Here is a 13,463-nt window from a genome sequence, read left to right on the forward strand (position 1 = left end):
CTACATATTAATTTTTCTTCCTTCCTCCCCCCCCCCCCTTCTCTCTCTCGTGAACCTCTTGTTTTTACCTCGCCAAAGAGCACCAAGAGGTTCAAAACTACCAACACCCAAAACACTCAAAGGTCAACCATTGATGACACGAACCTCCAATCCAGTGTACGTGACAAAAGACACCGCGCGTAAAATCGTCGACAAGTACGACAATTTTCTATTTGACTGCGACGGCGTGGTATGGCTCGACGAAGACCTAATACCAGGAGCTTCATCCCTCCTCGAGTACCTCACAGCCCACCGCAAGAAACACGTTGCGTTTGTCACCAACAACTCGTCGAAATCGCGGTGCGAGTACCTCGCGAAATTCCAGCGGCTCGCGATCGAGAACGTCACCTTGGACATGATCTACCCCACGTGTTATTCCGCCGCGTTGGAAATCCGAGACGTGTTGCACATCCCGCCCAAGTCCAAGATCTGGGTCTTGGGCGACCACGGCATCGAGCAAGAGTTAGCCAACCTCGGATACGTGGTAATGGGGGGCACCGACACCCAGCTAGATGACGAGTTTGACGCCAAGTCGGCCCTATTGCGCGTTGACCCCGACGTTCGCGCCGTGGTGGTGGGATCAACGAAGCTGCTCAACTATATGCGCATCGCCGCCACGCTCCAGTATTTGCTCTACAAAAACAAGCTGATTCCGTTCATCGGCACCAATATCGACAAGACTTACCCTGGCGCGGACGGGTTGGTGTTGCCCGCCGGTGGAAGCGTCGTTTCCTTCATGGCCGACACCGCCCAGCGCGACTTTATCAGTGTCGGCAAGCCCAGCCGCAGGTTCTTGGATCTCATCTTGCGCGATCGCGGTTTTGACCGGGACAGGACGTTGATGGTTGGCGATACGTTGTATACTGATGTCAAGTTTGCCAATGACGGCGACTTGGGGGGTGGACAGGGGTCCTTGTTGGTTTTGTCGGGCGGGACAACACGGGACGACTTGGAGGCTGTGGTTGGGCTCGAGCGCGATGAGTCCTTGACGCCGCTGTACTATACGGAATCCTTGGGACATTTGATGGACTTGCTTAGAGATTAGGGGATGGAAGGGAAAATAAATTTTATAGATAATAGAGGTGGTGCATTTGCTTGGTCAAGTGTGCTTGGTCGATATCGGGAAGTTTCTGGAAACGTCCTGGCTGTTGGTACCGGGTATTAACCCTGCGCTAGAGTTTACCATTGGAACTGTTCACCGGAAGGTTTCTTCAGGTATGGAATTGATCCTTGAAGGGTCAACCGCCGGCACCAGTGTGGGGATCACGTGCAGATGACCTCACGTGATCTTAAGCGGCGTTGTCAGAAAGCCCCCTAATTTCTGCAACTTGAGTATCAATTCGACCAGTCTTTCACGACTTGGAACACCGAAGGAAGAAACAAATGGGGTAAACATCACAGATACCCCGCTGTCCTCTACCGAAAAAGCCAGCCCGGTACCTCAGAGCTGGCTCTTCTTCTTCTTTGTTGGCAGAATCTTTGAATCTTTCTCCGGGGCTCGTTTCGATGGCAGTTGACAGAGGACACTACCAGAGATGCATTAGAGGCATTTCGAATCCGTCATAGGGACAACATTTCCCTCTTTCTTTCCCTCGAGTTTCTCAGCAGCAGTCTCGGTGAGTATGTAGATAGGCTGTCGTCTATAACTTCTTTCAAAGCTTGTGTGCTCTGGCTGTGTACGGTCAATCACGAACCAGGTTTATCGGAGATATGCCATTTCTAAGCAAAATGGTGCCAAATTTCCCCCAATTTTAACGAAACTTGACAGTTATATCCTTGCATTTGCTTCCAGGGGCCAAGAGGGCTTAGAATACATATGCATCTCATCGGTCTTTACCGTGTTAGTCTCTTTCAATCGGCGATTTTACTCAAGAACCTGGTCCTCGGCTCGTGGGGGTAATTTGCATCCGTCCTCCTCCTCCGCAATCTCGAAAATCTCCGCACACGCACCAAAGTTTTTACACCAACAAGTCAACACCAAACCAACCCTTTGACCACCGCCAGCAACAATGAACTTCACGGGAGTAAGCAGCAGCCGACGCAGAACAGTCAATCTAGGCAACAAGAAACAGCAGCAGCCAAACACCAATTTCCTCCAACAGGCGAAACTACAACGGCAACAGCGAGAAGAGCAGCGCACAAAGGAACGAGCGGCCAAAGTTCTTCAAAAAAGCATACAGCGGTATCTTGACCGGAAACAGCAGATTGCTCACCTTTTGCAAAGATGGCAGGACGGTGAAGGTGACTTGAGCACATGGCTTGCTGATGCCGTGTTGCTTTTAAAGTATCTGGAGCGCAAACCGGAAACGATCCACGTTTTAGTCAGCGTTCTTTACAACCGCATGAGCTCCAGCGCAGAGACAGTCGAGCAATTGCCCCCGTTCATCAACGCTAGACTTGTTGATGGCCTCGCTGATGTGCTTCCACACGCAAGCCGGCAAAACAAAGCTCTAATTTTCAAGATCTGGCGCTTGGTCCATTTCCCCAGCGATAAGCTGATTAATGCCTTGTACGACTGGATACAATCGGACCGAGATATCGACCCAGAGATGCTATCGGAGGTGGTTTCATACGTGTTCCAAGTGGCATGGGAGCAGGAGTTGGACTTTGCGACCTTTATCCGCGTCTTGGGCTTGAACGTGTTTCATGAAGCTAACCCGCACTATTTAACAGTGATTCGGGATCGAGTGGAGTCCGCACACAGCGGACAAGTGTCGGCGAGCAAGGTCATGACCAAGAACTTTTTCATCATCCATGGCAACGAGAGCTTTACCGGCAAAGACTTTAAGTTGATCTCGATGATTTTACCAGACTCTGCAGAAAATAATGATGAAAATGATATCGGTGATGACGATAACGATGTGGTGGGTGAATTGTATTCACTAGAGTTTTTGCGAGGGGTGGTTTCACTACTACAGGAAGAACCAACCACCTCGCTCGCCATCCTTTCGACTTTGCTTCGGCATTCACCAGCTCAAAAGCAGGTCGTCTTCAACATGATATGCGCCAGGGCATCCAACATAGCTTCAATTTTCCATCAACTAGTGCAAATGGATGCCTATCTGAGGAAGAATGACCGCGACAGGCTGTTTGTCAGTTTGTTCCAAGAGCTAGTTTTGTTTTGGTTGATTGTTTCCAACGACTCTGAGTTTTACCAAGCATTGTCGCGCGAAGAAGTTGTCGAATTGACAAGTCTATTGAAATCCATGTGCTTGAAATTGCTCAACACCGACATCAAAAGCGACTTTGCCGAAGTCTCGTTTAACTTGCTAACTCAGATCTACCAAAAGAACTTGCGGCTTGAGTTCTTGCCCACGGGTTTCTGGATACAGGACCTCAAGATTAATGTAGACAAGGTGATTGTTCACGTGCGTGACAGCTTAAACGAAAATGACAACGATGATGATGATGATAATGATAACTACGATTATGGCTCTGGCTATGGCTATGACAATGGGCGCGAAGATGGCAAGAACCTGGACTATTTAAGCCGATTGATGAAGAAAATGCCATACACATTGCCGTTTTACACTCGAGCTCAGATCTTTCAAGGAATGGTGGACACTGAAAAAAAAGATGATGCCGTGCTGTTTTTCATGGAGGCAACAAGATTGAAAGCCAAGATCAGACGAGAACACTTGTTAGAAGACGCCTTTTCGGCGTATGCTCAAACGGGCTCCCAGTTCAAAAACAAGCTTCTGGTTGAATTTCACAATCAATACGGGCTAGAGGCGGGCATAGATGGTGGTGGAATCACCAAGGAGTTTCTCACGTGCGTGCTCGCTGCTGGATTTGACCCCGAGGAAAGGTTATTTCTGGAGACATTTGATCATCAAGTGTACCCCACGGGCGAGCGGTATGAGATGCTATATTTCTTGGGGATGTGCGTGGGGAAATGCCTTTACGAAAACGTTTTGCTCGATGTGCCATTTGCCACGTCGTTTCTCAATAAATGGACGGGACATCGAAACACATTTGACGAATTGCAAATATTCGATCCGCTGTTGTACCAGAGTTTGAAATTGCTCGCACATATGCCACCGCTGGAACTTGAAAATTTGAACTTGAATTTCATGATTGACGACATGGGCAAGCAAGTGGAATTGGTCAAGAATGGTCAACATGTCTACGTGACGAAACTGAATGTTGCAATATATGTTCAGAAATATGCCGATTACAAGTTGAATCGAGCTTATTCGCGTCAAACCACCGCGTTCCTCTCGGGGGTGTTTCAAATTATCCCGCGCTGCTGGTTTCAAATTTTTGATGCGTTCGAATTGCAGAAACTAATCTCCGGCGAGATGCTGCTGATAAATAGGAAAGACTGGCGTGACAATTCCATTGTCCATGGGTTTGAATTCAATTCACCCGTGGTTGACATGTTTTGGCAGCTCATGGATGAGTTTTCCGATGAGGATGTGGGCAAGTTGCTTGCGTTTGTCACTTCATCCAAGCGAGCCCCCTTGTTGGGCTTTAGTCGGCTTGAGCCTAAATTTGGGATCCAAAATAAGGGCAGAGGCGACGCCTTGCCCAGTTCATCCACTTGCATTAATCTTCTCAAGATCCCAGAGTATCTGCTGAAGGAAAAAATGAGGGAAAAGATTCTTTACGCGATCAATGCCGAGGCCGGGTTTGACTTGTCATGATGTCGACTTATATCTATTCAAATGTATAAAGATACTTGTATACTGTATTTCACTTTGGGCCACTTGAGAAACACATTACCTTTCTGGAACAAAAACAAAAATTGAAAACTGGTTCATCTTTTGGCTTTCCGTTTGTTTTTCAACAACACCTTCTGTTTCACCTTGCCACTCTCTTTCTCAGTTTCACCTTCGCTTTCGCTTTCGCTTTCCATTTCCTCGTCTTCGCTAACCATCTCTTCATCCTCCTCTTCCTCCTCAACCTCTTCATCCTCGTCTCCGTCTTCCTCAATAGCATTCTCCTTGGCTGCCAATTTCTCAGCTTTTCTTCTCAACTCAACCTCTCTCAACCTCAACAACTCAGGATTATCTGCCACCAATTTCCTATCGGCAGCCAACTCCCTCTCCTTGTTGCCCTTCATTCTGTTCTTGTAGAATGCCCGCTCTCTTCTCTGTCTAATCTCCTCGATTCTACTCATACCTTTCAACGTCGTAGCCACCAAGTCTCTGTTGTATCTCACGGGCACGTTGCGCCTAGAGGCAAAAGTCAAAGTCGAGTCAACAACGAGCTCCTTGCCCGCGGCTTTTCTAAACGCCTTTGTCCATCTCAACTTACGGGGATTACGGCGTTGTTTGAATGCTTTATGGCACTTGGAACGGCAAAACCTAAACTCTTTGGCGTCGTTTCTGACAAAGGTGATTCCGTGAAGCGGGTATACTGGCGACGAGCAGAAATGACATTGGTAAATCCTCATCGTGTGCTATGCTTATCTCTGGCTATGTCGGTCTGGGTGGCTTGTTGGTTCAGTTGGTCTGGTTGACTTGGAGTCAATATGAGATGGGATGGATTTGATGATTTTTTTTTCTCACCAAAATTTTCAACTCCATCCCATTGACGCCGACTTGAAGAGGTTGAAGGGTATACGAAGTCATGGCACCGATGGAAGTCCCCACTCTCCCGATCCCCGGGGAAACCGGTCAGCAGCAGCAGCAGCAGCAGCAGTACACGGGACATCTCCAGAGAAAACAGGCTAGCGAAGGCTCGATCGAGTGGTACTTTGACCAAGGTTTAAACTGGATGCTGAGCCACCCGTGGATAACAGGTCTAGGCGGCCTTGCCGTGGTGTATCTTGCCGCGGGCAGAATGAAGTCGAATAAGCCAGGCTTAAACGGGAAAGCATTCATCACGGGTGGATTTGGGGCGAAAATGAGTGCTAGGGAAGCATTGCAGATTTTGAATTTGAAAGAGACCAACTTGAGCAAGACGAAATTGAAGGAACACCACAGGAAGTTGATGATGGCGAACCACCCGGATAAAGGCGGCTCGTCTTTTATTGCTACAAAAGTCAACGAAGCCAAGGACTTTTTGGAAAAGAGAGGCGGCATGAAGGCAAAATAGGTCTTGATCACCAGGTTGGAAATTTTTTTTGTTTTCCTCTTTTGCTTTTGCTTTTTTCCAGCTTGGGTCTTTTAATGATGGAATGCTAATGATTAATCTCGAGAACTACTAGCCGGGCTCGTTCAAGAACTATACTGCTGCTGCCTGCCTGCTTCGCTTTTGTAAATAGATATAGAATAAGTACGTAAAACGAGTGAGTATACGAGGTGACATGTTCGACGCCCTTTGACTGCCTTTCTAGGGAACCGTGTTGGCACACCATCAAGGTTCAAGTCTAGACACATCTGTTAATGACTCCCTAGCTGGAGTTAAAGCCGAAGTTTTGCTTCCCATCAGTGGATTCAACCCTGGCCTTCTTCGTCGTCTCCTTCCTCCGTCTTTCGAGACGTACACGGATGAGCTCTCTGTGCCTGCTTCACCACCGCAACATACCGTCCCATGCTATGTCTTGTCCGTGTGTTGATGTGCTTTTTTTGACCGGATAGATGATAACCTCGGTGCTTTTCAGGCAAACCAGTAGCGGCAAAAAAACGCCAATCATATAGCAAGCAGTCCAGTGCATTATGCCCTCTTCCACTCCCACTCTCAGCTTGGATCAGCCCCTCTCTTTCATGTGTCAATCTGTCTGGGGGGGCATGTCCTGGCGGTTGATGAAATATCTGCCGTTGCCTCGGTGTTAAAAATTGAGGGACCGCAAGCAAAAAATTACCAACTAATTACAACAAGGAAACCACCAAAACCAACACCATTAACCACCATCAAGACCACCACCAACAGCAGGAGAGCCGGCTTGCTGCTACTATTCATACCAGAAACAAAGAGACCTCTCATCCATTTGGAATCTTCCAGTTCAATCCGATTCGATTCAGTTCAATTCGTCCAATCTTGAGTCGGAGGAGGGCAGCTCAAATCACATACTATCTGCCCTTGAAAACTACTAACAAAGCTACAACAAAGCGGGATTCGTTCATTTCCTCACTGGTTTATACTTCGTGGGATCCAGTTTGGTCTAGTTCAATATGACGACGTATGAAAAGATTGTCAAGGGCGCTACGAAGCTCAAAGTTGCAGCGCCGAAGTCGAAATACATTGAGCCGATTTTAATGGCAACTTCGTCGGATCACTCAATTATCTCGAACGACAACTTCAACACGATCATGAGGACTTTGCAAACGAGATTAAAGGACAGCGCGTGGTCGGTTGTTTACAAGTCTCTCATTGTTATCCATTTGATGATTAGAGAAGGCGATAAAGATGTGGTTTTGAACTACTTGGCGGACCAAGGAGGCCACTCGATGTTGAACTTGTCGCTGAGTAACATCTCGCACCATGGCAGTGGCGGCTCGGGAAATGACGTTCGCTTTATTTTGAAGTACGCCAAGTATCTCCACGTCAAAGTGAAGCAGTTTGACCACACGGGGATCGATTATGTCCGCGATGAAAGATCGAATAACAGTACTAGTCAGCAAGGGGGCAGATTGAGGTTCTTGACAATCGACAAGGGTCTATTGAGAGAAAGCGAAAGTGTTCAAAAGCAAATTGACTCGTTGTTAAAGAACAATTTCATGGAGAATGAAATCAATAATGAAATTGTCTTGACTGCATTCAGACTACTTGTTAATGACTTGTTGTCGCTTTTTCAGGAATTGAACGAAGGCGTTATCAACATCTTGGAACATTATTTTGAAATGTCAAAGTACGATGCAGAAAGATCACTCAAGATTTATAGGAAATTTGTTGATCAAACAAAGTTTGTTATTGACTACTTGAGGGTTGCCAAGCATCTTGAGCATACAACGAAACTACATGTCCCCACTATAAAACATGCGCCAACTGCATTGACAAGTTCGTTAGAGGAATACTTGGATGATCCCAATTTTGAAATTAATAGAAGACAATATTTAGCGGAAAAGGAGAGCAAAAAGAATGGCAACATTGACAAAAAGCAACTGACACTGCAGCAGGCACTGCAGCAGCCGAATCTTGCAGCCCAGGCCTCAAACGGCAATGCAAGTCAGGCTCAATCAAATGCTGATCGGGAGTCACTATTGGTGCAACAAACTTATAATCCATGGAATAATATGTTTGTCCCTGGACATGCTCAAAACTATGTTAAAAGTGATCCATTTGCGTTGCAACAACAGCAACAGCAGCAGCAAGCTTTTCAACAGCAACAGCAGCAACAGCTTTTATTACAACAACAACAACAAGAGGAGGCTCAACGGCAGGCCCAACTTCAAGCTCAACAACAGGCACAGTTACAGGCACAACAACAAGCACAACAACAAGCACAACAACAAGCACAACAACAAGCACAACAACAAGCACAGATGCAAGCACAACAAACAGGAGGCCTAGGTCCTATATTCCAAGGCCAACAATATCAACCATCTTCCTCTGTAGCCACATCACTGCTGTTTCAACCCTCCCCCTTTCAATCTGTCCAAACCGGGTATGGATTTGGAAATTATGGTCCTCAACCATTGCAACAGCAAACCACTAATCCATTTTTACAACACTCTACACCTGCCTCACAACAACAACAACAAGTGCAACCAAGCCATAATGCAATATCGCAAAATTTCACTAGTCAACAAACCGGGTTGGCAAGGTCAAACACCAATCCATTTTCTATGCGCACTGGTTCTCAGCTCATGCAACCAACTCAACAACAACAACAACAACAACAACCATTACAGCAGCAATCTACCAATCCATTTCTGCGTGCAGCTAATGGCCAACTGCATTACACATTTCAGCTTCCACCGCACGCCGAACAACCACAGCAACAACCACAGCCTCTAGTTCCTCAATCTACAAACCCATTTGCGTCATTTACTACAGGCAACAATGCCTTCTACCAACAACCGCAGCATCAACAACCGCAACCGCAACCGCAACAACAATACACTTTCAATCCTAATACTGATAGTTTGATATAAGCAACAATAAAATAATAATTCATCAATTTAATAATAGAGCAGCAGTATACATATATATATATGTATATTGCACAAGTAGGTACCGTTAATACAAAATTCCAAAACACTCCACTTTTATCTCCAGTTCAATGACCCTGTAGTTCAACTCCAGATATCAGCAGCATAATCCTCAGTGACGTTCGGATCCAGGCCATATTCACCTTGCCAATGGCTAAACCCGCCCTTCAAAATATAGACATGGACATGATCCATGAAATACCGCTTCATGGCAGGATCGGCAATATCGTCGATAGCACGTAGAAACATTAGAGCAGCCTTGGGGCCTCGCGCTTGTGACAACATGCAATGAAACACCACATCGGAAACTTGCTGTTTGTACAACCTCTGCTGGAGCTCCAACAACGTCGAATGGAAATTGGCGGCCGGATAGTTGTAGCTGGACCTTATATGGCCCCCTACATAGTCTGAATCTCGCACGTCTACCACTTGGAACTTCCCGTGCTTCGACTTCCCTTGGAGTAGCCACGAATGGAGTGTCGATGAGCTGATTGTTTTCAAATCGGAAACGGTTCTAGTCATGCCGACCCGCTCTGCTCTGAGTAAGTTAACCCACAATTGATACTGCCTAAGCAAACACCCCGCCAAAAGAACAGAATGAAAGCTCGCTGAACTGTAAAACGTGGTTGAGTTGAAATGGCCATCCTCATCTCGTCGTTTCCACCCCAAGAGAGCTGTTATCACCACACTGGCCTCAAGTCACGTGACCCCCCAGCCACGTGACTTCAAGGCGGGTGATAGCCATCGCCGTACCGACAGCAAAAATGTTATGATTGTTGCTGGTGGAGCTGGAACGAAGCAATCAACCAGAGCCACTCGTGCCGATTCGTTTTGAACGAGCCGATTAGTTGCCTCCTTTGCTGGTCTACTAGGTAAGCGAGTTCCCGCTTGAAGTAATTGTAGAAAAAGACGACGAAAAGAAGGAGGAGGAGCTGAATGACAAAGCTAAGTAAAAGAAGAGAAATCGAGTGCAAACTCAATGGAACACCACCACCAAAGCCCTTGTACAAGATGGACTCGATTTCCAATCTATTCAAGCGAAATAGAAAGAGGAGATTAGACGAAGACGAAGACGAAGAAGAAGAAGAAGAAGAAGAAGAAGAAGAAGTGGATGGAGATAATGGTGGAGCTAACCGCGACTCGACAGTTGCTGCTGGTGCAACGGATGAAGAGAAATTGGAAACGGCGTCAACAGCTTTGAATGGCGTTGATGTTGGGCGCGAGCAAAGTTATAAGAAGAGGAAAATCAAGACCAAGGAAGAGGAGGAGTTTGAAGAGCAGGAAGTCAAGTATGACGAAGCGCTTCCGCCAAATCTCCGCAAATACCGGCCAAAGGGGTTCCCATTCAACATCCCGCCAAAAGACCGGCCAATTAGAATATACGCCGACGGTGTGTTTGACTTGTTCCACTTGGGCCACATGAAGCAGTTGGCGCAAGCAAAAAAGGCGTTTCCAAACGTCGAGTTGGTGTGTGGGATACCTTCCGATAAGGAGACCCACAAGCGGAAAGGGTTGACGGTGTTGACGGACGAACAGCGGTGCGAGACGTTGATGCATTGCAAATGGGTCGATGAAGTTATCCCCAATGCACCCTGGTGTGTCACCCCCGAGTTTCTCACCCAGCACAGAATCGATTACGTTGCCCACGATGACTTGCCCTATGCGAGTAGCGACAGTGACGACATCTACAAACCAATCAAAGAGCAAGGCAAATTCCTCACCACGCAGAGAACCGACGGTATATCAACGTCAGACATCATCACCAAGATTATCCGCGACTACGACAAGTACTTGATGAGAAACTTTGCTCGTGGTGCCACGAGAAAGGAATTGAATGTGAGCTGGCTCAAAAAGAATGAGCTTGAGTTCAAGAAACACATTGACGACTTCAGAAGCTATTGGATGAAGAACAAACTGAACATCAACAACGTCAGTCGTGATTTGTATTTTGAAATTCGAGAATTCATGAGAGGCAGGAAGTTCAACGTGCAACAGTACTTGGAAAGTCAAAACATGAAAAAGAAGCACAAGGGTCTAATTAGCGACTCGGAAGATGTTGCTTCGTCGTCATCGTCGTCTTCTTCTTCTTCTACTAAAACTACTACTACTGCTAATACTGGTTATAAAGGTGGTTCTCCCTTGACTGACTTTGCTTCAAAATATATTGGAAATGCCAACAAAGAATTGAATAATGCAGGCAAGGCCATACTTGAATGGATACAAGGAGAAGAAATCGACGAAGATGCCGATGACGATGACGACGACGATGACGACGACGATGACGAGGAAGAAATCAAGCCAATTGTGATACGCAGGACGAGGAGGAGAAGCACTGGCAATGGACCTAGCGGGTCAATAATCAACGGCACGCCAGTTAAAACTGCCAATAGTGCCCCGGCAAAGAAAGAAGCTACCCCAAGAAGGACCCCAAAGAAGAAAGTATGTAAGACGCAATTGTAACTAGCTTTAATATTGATATAATCTCACCCATCTCATCTCATCTCATCTCCATAATCATGTGAAATCAGTGGCTCAATGTGACGTTGAAATCTGGTGATAATGTTTCGTTGCGAGAAAAAGAGGCGATGGGCTACGGCGAGCGATCACTACTTTTGCCAATCTCTTGAAGGAAAAACCACCCGTGCCAGGCCAGCTTGCCTTGTCAAGAGGGAAAGGGACGCCAATCAACCAAACCAAGATGTCACAGTTTGAGATATTCACAGGTCAGGCAACATCGGAGCCATCGATGGACAAATCACAGGATCTTCTCGCTCAACTACGGTATCAATTGAAGCAACAACAGGAAGAATTGCTTCAACAACAGCGGGAGTTGCTTTTGCAACAACAAGAGCAGCACCACCACGACCTCAACGTCGACCTCGGCCATCAGGGACTACCGCATGGCACCCGATTTTCATCGACATCGACGTCGACGTCAATATCGAACCCGTACTGGAGCTTTACACAGGGTTTGGTCATAGGCCAGCTCAGCGTGATACTAATAATCATCATATTTGTCAAGTTTTTCGTGTTTGCCGACTCGTCATCAGCATCGTCGAAATCGATTATACGCGATGCCTCGGGTGTCATAGTCAAGAGAGATAAAAAGCTGGCTACAGCAGCTGGTTCAACCGGCTCTGCCACCACCAAATCCAAAAGTAAGAGCAACGCCATGGCCAACGAGCGGTATTCTCATTTGGACGCTGCTGCTGAGCTCCCCACTACAGATGATGAACGATTGTTCAATAATCGAGCCAAGGTCTCGAGCATTTTGGAAAAGACATATTACGACGTCAACAACCACTCGTCGGAATCATTGGACTGGTTCAATGTCTTGATAGCCCAGACTATATCGCATTTGAGAACCGAGGCGTTATTAGCTGATAATATCTATCATCTGCTAAATGATTTCTTGGAAACTAATGAACTACCGGAGTATTTGGACAAGATCACTTTGACTGAAATCGACGTTGGTGACGATTTCCCAATTTTCTCAAACTGTAGAATCAAGCAAAGCGATGAAGATACCTGTAGGTTGGAAGCCAAGATCGATGTCGATTTGTCAGACACGTTAACCTTGGGCATTGAAACTCGCTTGCTTTTAAATCATCCCAGACCACTAACTGCCATTTTACCCGTGGCCCTAACGATTTCCATCGTGAGGTTCTCGGGCTGTTTAACTGTATCGCTTGTGAACACCAATGATCAAGAATTTGTATTGGACCAAATTGATCAAAATGGACTTCAACCCCCGCAATCGAGTACTGAGTCCAGAGGAAACAAAGATAAAGCCAAAGTCAACGATGCAACCAGCAATGCCAATCCTGGAGGCGCAGGCACAGCGTTGATGTTTTCATTTTCACCAGATTACAGATTGGAATTTGTTGTGAAATCCTTGATTGGTTCAAGAGCTAAATTACAAGATGTACCAAAGATTTCATCGTTAATTGAAAACAAATTGAAAACTTGGTTCCTTGAAAGATGTGTCGAACCTCGATTCCAAGTAGTTAGGCTTCCTTCACTTTGGCCCCGAACCAAAAATACTCGCGAGCCTCCAAAATCAAAAGACGGAGGAGCAAGACCCGGAGCAGACGATAAGTAGCAAGTCATAAATAACTTCCGAACTCACCAGCCAACTTAGCCAACTTAGCCAACTAATGATAGCGGAAAAGTTTCTTCAAGAAATGAATCTCGATTTCGACTTACAATGTGCAACACTTTAATATAACAAACAAATTTATCAAATCTATAAAGATATACATGGTATTTCTAATTCTCCTTCTCCTTCTTCTTCTTTTTCTTATATATATGTAAAACAAACAACTTTTTCTAATTCATACGATGAAAGTGTGAAACTGGCTCTTTAATTTTTTTTTTTTTTAA

The 13,463-nt window shown here is 46.1% G+C and overlaps 8 protein-coding genes across 8 annotated transcripts; 6 read left to right on the plus strand and 2 right to left on the minus strand. All coding sequences in view use genetic code 12, as the record gives it.

The window, feature by feature from the left end:
* Nucleotides 1–133: 133 nt before the first annotated feature.
* On the plus strand, nt 134–1,084 carry LODBEIA_P49200 (uncharacterized protein; the record flags this gene model as incomplete). The annotated part of the gene is made up of 1 exon (XM_066975195.1): nt 134–1,084. One exon carries the CDS (start codon nt 134–136, stop codon nt 1,082–1,084), a length of 951 nt encoding a protein of 316 aa, XP_066831858.1.
* A 964-nt stretch (nt 1,085–2,048) lies between these two features.
* Nucleotides 2,049–4,685, plus strand: LODBEIA_P49210 (uncharacterized protein; the record flags this gene model as incomplete). The annotated part of the gene is made up of 1 exon (XM_066975196.1): nt 2,049–4,685. The coding sequence occupies one exon, from the start codon at nt 2,049–2,051 to the stop codon at nt 4,683–4,685; it is 2,637 nt and encodes an 878-aa protein (XP_066831859.1).
* A 113-nt stretch (nt 4,686–4,798) lies between these two features.
* LODBEIA_P49220 (uncharacterized protein) lies at nt 4,799–5,437 on the minus strand (the record flags this gene model as incomplete). Its single annotated transcript, XM_066975197.1, has 1 exon — nt 4,799–5,437. One exon carries the CDS (start codon nt 5,435–5,437, stop codon nt 4,799–4,801), a length of 639 nt encoding a protein of 212 aa, XP_066831860.1.
* A 185-nt stretch (nt 5,438–5,622) lies between these two features.
* LODBEIA_P49230 (uncharacterized protein) lies at nt 5,623–6,081 on the plus strand (the record flags this gene model as incomplete). Its single annotated transcript, XM_066975198.1, has 1 exon — nt 5,623–6,081. One exon carries the CDS (start codon nt 5,623–5,625, stop codon nt 6,079–6,081), a length of 459 nt encoding a protein of 152 aa, XP_066831861.1.
* A 1,019-nt stretch (nt 6,082–7,100) lies between these two features.
* Nucleotides 7,101–9,023, plus strand: LODBEIA_P49240 (uncharacterized protein; the record flags this gene model as incomplete). Its single annotated transcript, XM_066975199.1, has 1 exon — nt 7,101–9,023. One exon carries the CDS (start codon nt 7,101–7,103, stop codon nt 9,021–9,023), a length of 1,923 nt encoding a protein of 640 aa, XP_066831862.1.
* A 141-nt stretch (nt 9,024–9,164) lies between these two features.
* Nucleotides 9,165–9,602, minus strand: LODBEIA_P49250 (uncharacterized protein; the record flags this gene model as incomplete). The annotated part of the gene is made up of 1 exon (XM_066975200.1): nt 9,165–9,602. The coding sequence occupies one exon, from the start codon at nt 9,600–9,602 to the stop codon at nt 9,165–9,167; it is 438 nt and encodes a 145-aa protein (XP_066831863.1).
* Nucleotides 9,603–10,016: 414 nt separating this feature from the next.
* On the plus strand, nt 10,017–11,540 carry LODBEIA_P49260 (uncharacterized protein; the record flags this gene model as incomplete). The annotated part of the gene is made up of 1 exon (XM_066975201.1): nt 10,017–11,540. The coding sequence occupies one exon, from the start codon at nt 10,017–10,019 to the stop codon at nt 11,538–11,540; it is 1,524 nt and encodes a 507-aa protein (XP_066831864.1).
* Nucleotides 11,541–11,778: 238 nt separating this feature from the next.
* Nucleotides 11,779–13,182, plus strand: LODBEIA_P49270 (uncharacterized protein; the record flags this gene model as incomplete). The annotated part of the gene is made up of 1 exon (XM_066975202.1): nt 11,779–13,182. One exon carries the CDS (start codon nt 11,779–11,781, stop codon nt 13,180–13,182), a length of 1,404 nt encoding a protein of 467 aa, XP_066831865.1.
* Between the last annotated feature and the right edge of the window lie 281 nt (nt 13,183–13,463).

This window comes from Lodderomyces beijingensis (genome assembly GCF_963989305.1).
Source record: "Lodderomyces beijingensis strain CBS 14171 genome assembly, chromosome: 6".
Classification (NCBI taxonomy): domain Eukaryota; kingdom Fungi; phylum Ascomycota; class Pichiomycetes; order Serinales; family Debaryomycetaceae; genus Lodderomyces; species Lodderomyces beijingensis.